General features: G+C 32.2%; 1 protein-coding gene across 1 annotated transcript in view; it reads left to right on the top strand.

Annotated features, from left to right (window-relative positions):
• LOC107440289 (uncharacterized) overlaps positions 1-12,276 on the top strand; it is a 52,292-nt gene that overhangs the window by 10,811 nt on the left and 29,205 nt on the right. Inside the window, exons 4-5 of the mRNA XM_087165360.1 lie at positions 2,160-2,296; positions 6,847-7,031. Of these exons, the coding sequence (XP_087021486.1) occupies positions 2,160-2,296; positions 6,847-7,031 (322 nt within the window). The remainder of the gene's footprint in view (positions 1-2,159; positions 2,297-6,846; positions 7,032-12,276) is intronic.

Genomic DNA, 12,276 nt, shown 5'->3' with positions numbered 1-12,276 from the left:
CCAATTAAAATTATTAGATTTTTCGATTTCAATTTTTTATTCTAAAGAAAAAGCTAATATAACAAAATTTGCAGCTCCTTCTTAACAAAATGGACACCAGTCATGAATCTCATGCTATGAGTGGATCTGTGATTAAGAAATGTGTTGTGGCTATTATTTATTTTGATGATTGTGATATGAGGCGTCGGATGTAAAGTGAGCGGCTATGGGGCAGAATTTTGTATCTTTTTTCTGTAGTTTTCGAATTTTTGAATATTTGGTTGAAGTTAGCTGCATTGCATTTTATGACCTTGTCAAAGAAATCTGTATTTAATTTTTGAATATATAGTGATAAATTCGGGATCTTGAGGTTTTTATGAATATTTGTATTTCTGATGAACCATCTGGCACAGGGGATTTTTCTTGGTATGTTGTTCTGGCATTGATTGAGCTTTTTCATGAGGAATTCTGGTATGGTTGTCCAGGCAGGTGAGGCATATGTGAAAATTGGTCTAATCATCGAAGTATGTAGCAGTTTTCTTAGTTTTAATGATACATTCTGATTGTAGATGAGTGGTTGGATTATTATTGCTGCTTTATTTTCTTTATACGTATTTTTAATATGATCATTCTCGGTGAGTTTGCTGTTTATTATAAGGCCTAGGTAGTTTGCTTTTTTGACTATTGATATTTGTATATTGAATGTTGAATCTGTATGTTTGTATGTTGAGATTTGTCTACATTTGCAACTACTTTCCATTTAACGCACCAGTCTTCTATTTCGTATATTTGATCTTGTAATTTCTGCAATGCTATATTTGAGTTTCTGGATTTAGTGATGATTCCTGTATCGTCTGCGTAGAAGGCTGTAATACTATTGTAGTCTGCTTTATTCATTGGAATATCATAAGTGCATAACATATATAATATCGGTCCAAGAATGCTGCCCTGAGGTACTTCAGTTGTGATATTTCTTTTTGATGATTTGCAATTTTGAATGGATACTTGGAAGGTTCTGTTTTAAAGATAGCAGGAAAGTAATTTGATGAGAGCAGGTGGAAAGTTGAGTTGCATTAATTTAAATATTGTGCCAGTGTGAGAGACTTTGTCTAATGCTTTTCAGATGTCTATCATTAAAAATGTTATTGTTTCTTTGTTGATTAGAGCTCTGTCTGTATAGTCTATTATACGAACTAGTTGTTTTGTAGTATCCAGTTTTTGGCGGAATCCGAACTGCACGTCAGGAAAGGCTGTGAGTAGTGACTTGATTCTATTATATATGATCTCTTCGTATATTTTTCCTTGTATGTTTAAGAAGCTAATGGGTCTGTAACTCTCAGGGAAGCTTGGATTTTTATTTTTATCTAGAAATAGAGCAAATGATGCGATTTTCCAGATTTGAGGATAATAATTCAGAGCAAGGCAACTATTGATAATATGGATGATTTTCTGTTTATAGTTGAGACGTAGCAGTTTTATCATTTTATTTTTAATTCCATCCTCACCTGGTGCTTTGTTGTTTTTTAAATTACGGTTGACGTTGCAGATTTCTTCATTATTTGTAGGTTCTATTGCTTTAGGGATAGGAGGATCTTGGTGGAAATTGTTTACTTCTCCTGTGATTAAATTATGATGGTTTTGATCTGAGTTAGGATTTGGTGAAAACTGGTTTTAGGGGGGAGTCTGCAAATATTTCAGCTTTATCTTCTATTGTGTGCACTGTACCAGATTCATCATCACCACGACCGAGACCCATTTGGGTTGCTTCTTGCTTATATAGAAATCTGATACATGATAGATGAATATTTTTTTAAATGAAGTGGTTGCGAAATAAGAAGAACTTCAAACTGCTTTCATGGGAAGTTTGCAGTGAAATTGAATGAATATTTTCGGTGGACATCTGGAAGATCCACCAATCGAAAATTGGCATGAACTCTTCGGACAATCCAAAAGTACAAACTTTTAATTTTTTCCAGATACGTACTGCTTCTATGGAAATCGTAATTTTTCCAAATTAAAACCGCTCTTCTGAACAGTTTCAAAATTTATCTTATCACTGCATTGCCCTAAATCTTCAAGCATTTTAATGTTCTTCATAAATATTTTTTTAATATAAGTATTCGATCTAATTTTGAAAAGAGCTATTCAATAAATTTAATAATTTAATCTCATTAATATAGATTTGGAGCAGTATTCAGCAACTGGTTGTTAATGTACCTCACGGATCAGGAATGTGTGGCACTTCTTCAAAAGATTCTTCATTGGTTGGATGACAGTGGATGGCTCTTCTTTAGAGAATCGTGCTTCCATTCTTCAGGTAATTTGTTTTAAAGCTATGGCTAGTTTATTGCCTTAATAGACAGCTGGAAAAACAGTTTCATTTATAATATATTTTCGGGAGGAATAAAATATCTGTTACGACTTTGCCTTATTTAGAGTCTTTACATACGTATTTTTATATTTATGTCTGAAATCTCTTAAAACAATGAATTTTCGTTAACCCTTAGTAAAATTTACCACAGGTTTGCCATAAAAAAAGTACCGTAAAATATCCCTAATGAGGTTTTGCCTATGGTAAAATTTTACCGTACAATTTTGCCCTTAACCTATGGCAAATTTTTTACTATATTGATGTAGCAAATTTTTTACCATATGCGTATGGCAAATTTTTGTCATACATATATGGCAAAAGTGTATGGTATAATACTTTTCCATTACTTTGCCATACGCCTATGGTACATCCCTCTAAACACACCGTAAGGCTATGGTGTCTCATTATAAAATGCCATACAAATTTCTATGGTTACCATAGCCTTATGGTGTCTTGCTATATGAATACTATGCAAATTGCTATGGTAACCATATACTTATGGAGTCTTGTCATATAAATTTCAATGGTTGCCACAGGCTTATGGTATATTACCATATAAATTTCTCTGGTAGCCATAGGTTACCATAGATTGCCATAGGTATGTGTACGGCAAATTTTCCCAAGAAAAAACTCAATTGAAAGTTAAAATAAGGTTTTCCCAAACACAGTCTTTTCGCCATTAATTGCTTTTTCTCAATCCAAAAACAGTCTCGTGTGTAATTATCTGTAGCCATACAGTCACGGACATGCTACTCCTTCCGAAAATCAGATTTTCCTTATTTCCGGCTTCTTACATAAGACGCTGTCGTTGATGAGAGCAATATTGTTTTCAACCCCAAAAACAGATAAAATTGGCGGCAAAACCTTCCTATCTTGTTTTCGCAATGAACAAATGTCCGTTATTACCAAGGCCTAGTAACAAAGGCAATGTCAGTAGCTACTAAAAATGCAAGAAGTAGTAGAATTGTTGTTGTTGTTTCGTATGCCTGTTAAGGCAGAGGGGTGCGATTGTTCTTGTTTTCCAGTGGCGCCATCTATAACCAAGAATTCGACTTCTGCCACACCCATTCGTCACGCCCGTTTATAGGGAGGACCCATTCATTCATCCACAGATCGTAATTTTTGACCTGAATCAGAGAACGATCAATCTCCAATTCAGCACCCCCAGAGGTATTGATTTGTTATGGGAACATGTAGGACTTTACGACTCGACAGATTTAACGTGCATCAGTCATCATTTTACTACACGGGGAGTTTTCAGCCGGCGGGGTTCGAACTCACGAGCTCTCGGACATGGGCCCAGTGCCCTACCAATCAGGCTATCCCGGCCCCAACAGTAGAATTTATTTAATTATTTAAACATAACTACCACCATGACTTGCATAATGCAAATTTATTATATTTAACACTGTTTTTCGGAGCTCTTTCGCCAAGGAAAATAAAAAAGCCATAGTTTAGCTGCCTTACACTTGAAGCAATTCGATTACTTTAAAATATATTTATATATTATCTTGCCGTAAAGAGTTATCTGAGCTTTTTAAGCAGACAAATAACTTATACATTTTAAAAGTCATTAAAGTATTTTTTAAAAATTTTCAATTTGGAGACAAAATCACTGCCTTATACTCTGTTTTAACAAATTTTTATGAGTCCAGGTACTGCAGCATATAAGTTTCTAAATATTAAAAAACTTAGCCACAAGCGCTTTTCATTTTCACAAAATTGTATCATTTCTCCATATTGACGTTTTGTGCCATTTTCAAAATAAACGTTAGGCTAAACTTGACGTATCAGTCATGAGTAACAATTGCAAACTCACAGAAGTTATAAAAATAGCATATTATTCTCAAAAAAGCATCATTTCATATTACGATGGAGCCTTCGAAAAATATTCTTTGAATTTACTTTCACTAGTAAACTGAAAAAAACATGCTTGAATTGTTACTAATTTTATTCTCTTTTAATAAATTCTTTCCGTTAACTTGTGTCCACTTTTCACATTTTTTCGGGTATCCTTGAGTAACAATTAATTTCCTGAGCTGTATCTTTGCTGTATCCTTTAACATTGCTGCATCCTTTACAGGAAATATTCTTGTATATACATTATAACTCTTAATAAATCTTGGTAGCCGAGGTTTTACTAATTTCTTCCAAAAACAAGGTAATATGAAAGGGTTTTACTGAATGGATGAAAGTCTCTTTCAGTGGTTCTGTTAATTACCACTTCTTTCTAAAAACTAATTCTTATTTCACGGATTTGTTATATACTGTATCTTAGGGCGGGGGTAATGCCTCGGGGGAGTCGAGGCAGTCTGCCACAAAAGCCTCTTCTCTCTCTTAAATTTGTTTGTTTAAATCTCGCTTCCTTATTTTAACTCAGTAAATGTTACTGAACCCCAACTTTCACCATTCAATTGCTCTTCGGCAATTTATTATACATTCCCACTCAGATGAATTAGTTTGAGGCCCTCGCAGCGCTGATGCTAAGATAACTACCACATATGAGTACGAGATATTTTATCTGAAAAAATAGCTAGATTAAAAATAGTTAAATTCGGATAGACGGTTAGGAAAACTTTAAAAAATGCCCTGTTTAACTGTTGATTCACAACCATATTAAATATTTTGGATGCCAGATAGGGAGGGCAACTGCTACACTTTCGGTACAAGATTTTATGAAGAAGATATTTAGAGACTATAGCACTTTCATAATTAATTTCGCCAATTTCACTTTAAAAAAAAGTCGTGATGGCTCAGGGGATGGAGCACTCGCCTCCTAATGTGGTGAACCAGATTTAAATTCCAGCGGTGGTTGGTTGGTACGAATTCTGTTCCCGGTTCACACCGACCACAGTGCTGACATAAAATAGTGGTGGCCTTATCATGGGCTAGATTCTCCTTGCCGCCGGACCGAGGGAGATATTCGTGATTTTCCTCTCCATGTAATGCAAATGCGGTTTAATTCCCTCAAAAAGTTCTCCACGAAGGCTAATTTGTCCAAATGCTTGATCCAGGAGTTCCCTTGTTTTTGGGTTTGATTCAAAATTACAAGGCTACGGAATTGAACATTGATAATGAGCTCAGAATCAGATCGGCTGTTCAACAACAGTTACAAAATAATATACTTTAAAAGAGTCTCTAAAAAATAAGACGAACAAAATATGATGCATGAATATTTGAATTATTTAATTGTGCTATTACTAGCACGTTCAACTGAGGTATCTGCCAACTCTTCCGGAAATTTCAAAATATTTTATTTTTATATTTAAAATGATAGCGAAATATTTGCTTTTATATTTCATTATTTTATTTTATTAAGAATGATTTAAACTATCACTAAAAATGAATAAATTAAATATCTATATACATTCCATTATAATCACTTGCTGATGCGATTAAACTCTGATATAATATAAAGAATATATTTGTTTGTAATTGATTTTTAAATTTGCATATAACAACTACCACTTTGTAAAATTAATATTCGAAAATGCAAAAGTTGGCAGATATGAAAGTTTAAAAGAAATAGTGAGTGTATGTATTTTAACTGTCAATAAGTTGTAATAGTTACTGATAGTTTACTTCTTTTAAAATAGACAGGAATCTAGCTTTCTCGGTGAAGAAAATAAATGGAAACTATTTCATTTGAGCTTTTTTCGCGAGAGGTAAAATATACGTTACTGTCTTCATTACAACGTCATAGCTGCCAACTTGTACTGCTTTTTCTTCAACAATGCAACAACAAGTTGTAAATATTTAATTTAGTAAGTTGTAAAATATGTCACAACTCAATTAATGTCATAATTATTATTTTATTTTATTTTATTTTACGTTGAGCAGTCAGCTCAATTCTGAGTTCACGACTACCAATGTTCCACTCCGTTGCCTTGTAATTTTGAACCCAACCTAGAAGACAAAGAAACTTCTGGATCAAGCATTGGAACAAACTAGTCTTCGTGGAGAACTTATTCATAGAACTAGTGTCGTATTCGCGTTACATGGAGGGGGAAACCAAGAAAATCTCCCACGGTTAGCCCGACGACAAGGGAGATAGTCATATACATACCACTAGAGACATTTTACGTCAACACTGTGGTCAATGCGAGCCGGGAGCAAAATTTGTATCAGCCAGCCACCGCTAAGATTAGAACCTGGGGGGGATAGATATTGGGTAGAGAATGCTCTATCCCCTGATCTACCGCGACTTTGTCATAATTATTAGTAAATCGTGGTAGTTACGAATATTTTACTCCTCCTTAAAACAATAGAAAAAGTTATTTTACTTCTAGTTCTTTTTAAGTTCCTGTCCTACACAGAGGGCAAAAGAAAACTTTTCTTTGTGTTCTGCAAAAATTGATCAACCTAGTTCATAAATATATTAAATTTGATAAATATGCAATAAAATACATTTAAAGTTTATAACGAATTGCTTCCTTCAAACACAATTTCGAGTGAGCTGTCAGCTGAGTACACATTTCGATAATTCTTTTTGTTAGGTAATATGAGTCGTCAAACAAATCCTACATTCTACAGAACGCCTGCGGACTATGCGAGTCTATTGGAGTCGGCATGGTTGGCAAACAACTATTCAGAAAACAACTCACTCTCTTTCTTGGATCCTTCAGACGATGGACATGGATTTAAAATGAACAGCGTAGGATCCTTAAGATCTTACATAAAGGTAAAATAAATTTATATTTTAATTCCTAACTCTATGCTACAGATTTGATTTTTTCTTATACTAGAGGGCTCCGCCCCCTGCTCGCTGACGCTCGCCAACCCCCGGAGAATTGCTTCGCAATTCTTGCTTGGTTTGCTTCGCAAAACCAAGAATGCTTTGATTTCATATATTTCAATATTAAACTGAATATTAATTGTTATCATCGAAAAGAATTAATTTTCTTAAATGCAGAATAAGCAGTGTGTCAATATCAATGTCACTTTTTTTCGTTGACTACAGTTCCTTCAATGTCCTATTTGTTCTTTAAATGAGCCAAAATTGTCAGAAATTAACATCAATGTGCAGATATAATCTTAATATGAAACTTGTTTTAAAAAAATGATAATCACAATAATACAGACTTTGTCCCAAAGAAATGAATATATTTTTAACACATTTAATTCAATATATATATATATATATATATATATATATATATATATATATATATATATATATATATATATATATATATATATATATGCAAACACTATAATATTTTTCAATAAGCAATATTGTTAAGAACAGGGTAATTTTTAAAAAAATATTTTAATAATATTCAGCAAAATAACTATAAATGAAAACATTAATTTTGCGGAATTAAAATAAACAATGCACCAATAGCATTTTCTTTGCGCTAAATACATTTATAAATTTGACATTATATATATATGTTATAATATTTCTCTATATACAATATTGTTAATGACAGGATCATCTTTAATAAATATTTTAATGTTCTCCTTCGTTGTGCATCTTGACAATGCCACATATAATTGACCATGAGAAAAAATAGGCCGTTCAATATATAGCCCAACTTTATCGAAGGTTTGGCCCTGGGCCTTATTAATTGTTAAGGCATAAGCTAATCTAACAGGAAATTGTCGTCGATAAAGCACAAATGGTAAGGAAGAATTACTTGATAATGTATTTAATTCTATTCTTGGAAGATTGACAATACTACCATTTTTATTACCAGTAGCAATTTGGCAAGTCAATACTCTTTTCCCTATTTTAAGAACAGTCAATCGAGTTCCATTGCAAAGGCCATCAACAATAGATATGTTCCTGATCAGCATTACAATGCATCCAACTTTTAATTTGAGCTGATGAGGTGGCAGTCCCGGGAGATTTATGGAGTTTAAATATTCAATAGAATACCTTAAAGTAGCTTCTTCTTCTCTCCCGTCTGATTTATCTACTCCATATAGTGTGGCCTTATCAATACTATAACTTATAACCTCTTCACCTGGCACACGTGATAAAATATTTTCATTAACTTTGTTAACTTCATCATTTTGCGGTGATAATATGATGTGATTAATGAAGTTAGTATTAAGACAATCGATTTTTTCAAAAAACCAAGAAATGATATCTTTACAATAAAGATCAGGAGTGCTTGCATCAAGATGTAAAAGTTCTCCATTGCCAATTGTCAACAACCAATTGGCAAATTCTTGGTTACCAGCTTTAACTCTCATATTAATTGTCAAATGGAGGATTTCAAAAAATGGCCAAAGAAAAGAGTATTTTATAGTTTCATTAATAACCTGCATATGTGTAGCTTTTTTAACGACAGGTAACACTTGTCGAAAATCTCAACCTAAACTGATTATCTTACCACCAAATGGTATCTCATTAGCTAGAAGATCACGAAAAGTTCTATCGATCATTTCTATTGCTTTTCTGGGAATCATACTTGCTTCGTCCCATATAATAACGTCAACATTTTTTAAGCGAATCTTATCACATTTTTTTAAAATACAAATCCCATCGTCACTTAGATCAATAGAATGTAAGGTTCGCATAAGTCTAATTTTATTATAGCAGAGAATAGTTTAACTTTCATAAAAATAGGTGGCAACATTCAGAGATGTAAATAGAACGCTTCGCAAACGCATATATTTCGCTGTTATTATTTTTCATTAAATACTTTTATAAAATATCTCTTCGCTTATTTACTGTATTGCATATTAATTAAATTCCTTGTCATTCAACTTTATCTTATATGCCGGAACCAGATTAAACTTACGAATTAACGTTTTAGAAAACAAATAATCAGATTAATCAATATATCAATACGAAATAAGTTGAGATGTTGTAAAACTGAAGAATGAAATTCTAACTATTTTGTGATTGGTTGCATCTCTGAAAAAGAAAATTCAGACTTGTAAATCGCTTTTTTAAGCTTGCCGTTTTCAGACATGTGATTGGCTGTTGTGAACGGCGGTTATTCTTCATTATTAACTGCAAAATCGTGCTTTAAAACTAAAATAAATAAAAATTTAAAATTATGTAAAAGATTTGAATGCCCTAAATGTCTTCCCTGAAAGATTCTGAATGAATTGATTCCTTAATCTTAGGTTTTCATCACGTAGTTAAAAAGTTTTTCAGGGGACAAAATTAACTGCAAAAACTTTTTTTTAGAATAGAGAGATAATTCATCAAGCTTTTATGACTTCAAACTTTTATATTAGCAGTATTTACATGAATAACTCATAACGGAATTCCTGCAAGTGACGTAGTGAGGGTATCTCGATCCTGATTGGTTGTTGAAAGGTGGCATTAGCAATTGTTCTTTCGATTCTATTTCGAGTAAGTTTAGGCTCAAGTATCAATTCCCTTAAGTGACACATTCCATATTCTTGCACAAAGATTCTTTCACTATATATTTCTCACTTAACACAAAGACAGGCATAAAGCATATCAAACAATTACTGTAAAACAGTTTTTTAATGCACCAATTCAGATTTAAATATATTGTTGTAGTTTATTTTCAAAAATATTTGAATTATTTTTATTTTATAAAATGTAACTAATTATAAATTTAAGTTTTTAAAAAATCTTTGTAAAATCAAAAAAAAAAAATAATGATTTAAATCAAATAATTGATATTTGTTTCTAAAAAAATCTCAGAATTAGTTTCAGAAAATAATGGGATACCTGCAAGTGAGGTAGTGTGGGTATCTCAATCCTAATTGATTGTTGAAAGGGGCATTTGTTTATGTGAACGTTAGCAACTGTTCTTTCCATTCTATTTCGAGTAAGCCAAGCTCGTCAAGTATGAATTCTCATAAGTGGCACGTTCTATATTCTTTGGCAAAGGTTCTTTCACAAAGATTTCAAATCTTCCACTATATATTTACACAAAAACTTATATTTACGCGGAGCCATATAGGACATAAGCAAACTAATCATGCATCAAACTTGTCAGGAATACAAAACAAAAATATATCATAGCTACAATAAATATATAATCAAATCAATATATATCAGCAAAGATTTCAAATCTTTCACTATATATTTACACAAAAACTTATACTTACACGGAGCCATATAGAACATAAACAAACTAATCATGCATCAAACTTGTCAGGAATACAAAACAAAAATATATCATAGCTACAATAAATATATAAGCATATAATAAATCTAAATTAAGTAAAAGAAATAGACGAGAAAAAAATTATATATCAACAAATTCGATGTGCGATACGGCACTACATTTAATTAACTTCAAGCTAATTAACATTCTAACTGATGTTTAGAAAGTTAACTTAACTTAAACGCTCCATTTTGCTGATAAACGATCAGCTGGTGCTGACGTTATAGGTGTGCACATGTGGAGGTATCGGTGATCTTCTTCTCAAGTACCCAATTGCCGCCTTTCACACTTTATATCAAAATATTTCCCGAGCCGTACCAAAATGTGCGCTTCAATACTGGGTTCTTGATATAACCCTTTTATTGCCACCTTTTGATAATAATGCTAGAATAATAATTAGAATTTTATTTCCAGGTGAGATTGATTTATAAAGAATAATCATTTTACTTATTTCCTAAAGTTGAATTTTATGACCATTTCTTCGGTGGGAAGATGGGAGGGATTTTCAAAATCTTGTTCGTAATGTAAAGAATTGATCTCAAACTTGAATTTCTGTTCTCATAAATGACCGAGTTTTTCTGTGTTTATAACTGCAAATAAATTCGATGAATGAAAGCGAAATTCCCATGAGAAAACAGCTCTCCAATGTTGTTCACGCTTCTTTACACCACGCTTTCCTTCACTGTCACCCATATTTATGTAAACAAAGCCGTCCGCTGTTTTGTTTTTTTCTGACGTTATCGGCAGATAATCCCACAAATCATAGGTGAGAAAGTAGAATCCCATTTGCACTTAAAAATGAACGAAGTAACTGAAAAATGTACTTCTCACTATCTCATAAAAGGTCATTGAAAAGGAACTTAGTACCTTTAAATTAAGTCCACATTCTACACAAAAATCCAGGTAATTATAGGAAATTGTTAAATGTGTAGTGAATTGAAAACTTAAAATATTCCTTGTTGCTTAACTACTAATGAGTAGATTATTTTATTACAAGAAGCGTTGACTATTATGTTGATTCACATGTGCTAGACTCTCTTTGTAAAGGTCGGTTCTTTTCGTTAAAAATAACGGCACAATTGTTTCATTATAAGACTTAATTTGTTTAAATGAAATAGTTTCCTTAACCATAATATATTATTAGCAATATTATTAATATTTGATCTGAAGCAGGGCTCGCAGTAACCCACCAATTGAGTTAAAAGTGGTGCAAAAAATTTTATGCTAAAAAATTTATTACTGCGGTTAACGTTTCTAAAGAATTCATTACTTTTATACTTTTAAGTACATTCACTTTCTTACTTTATTTACAAAAATTGAGCACCTGGGCCGCGTAGTGGCCCCTATCCCATACATCTGGAAATTTACAGAAAATTTCTAGTAAAAACATTTTGAATTTAGCAGTCTATGTGGTAGCTAATATAGGAAAACAAGCACTTTGCTTGAGTAAATATAACAATTGAGAGAATATCTGATTCATCGAATCTAAGTTGGCATATATAGATATTAACATATATTGACAAATATTGACCTATATAAATATAAACATAATTTGATAACCATAAGTTGACATATATAAATATTAACATATATTGACACATATTTCACTATTTAAATTTCAATATTTAAACTGTCACATATATTGAAAGTCTAACATTCAGAGTTCAATGTTGATATGAAAAGTAAAAGTCCTGAATTGAAATAAAAACATCACTGAACTGGAGAGGTCTCCCCTAAGTTCCTCTGTAAAAGACAAGGCACTTCTTCATTTTTTAAAAGGTCTTGGAGCTCTTTCACAAGTGATAAAAGTCTGTGTGCTAA

Source organism: Parasteatoda tepidariorum, chromosome 6, assembly GCF_982258835.1.
Source record: "Parasteatoda tepidariorum strain Cologne lab strain chromosome 6, Ptep-v5.0, whole genome shotgun sequence".
NCBI lineage: Eukaryota > Metazoa > Arthropoda > Arachnida > Araneae > Theridiidae > Parasteatoda > Parasteatoda tepidariorum.
Note: the sequence above shows the minus strand (reverse complement) of the source record. Positions and strands in the feature narration are given on the sequence as shown.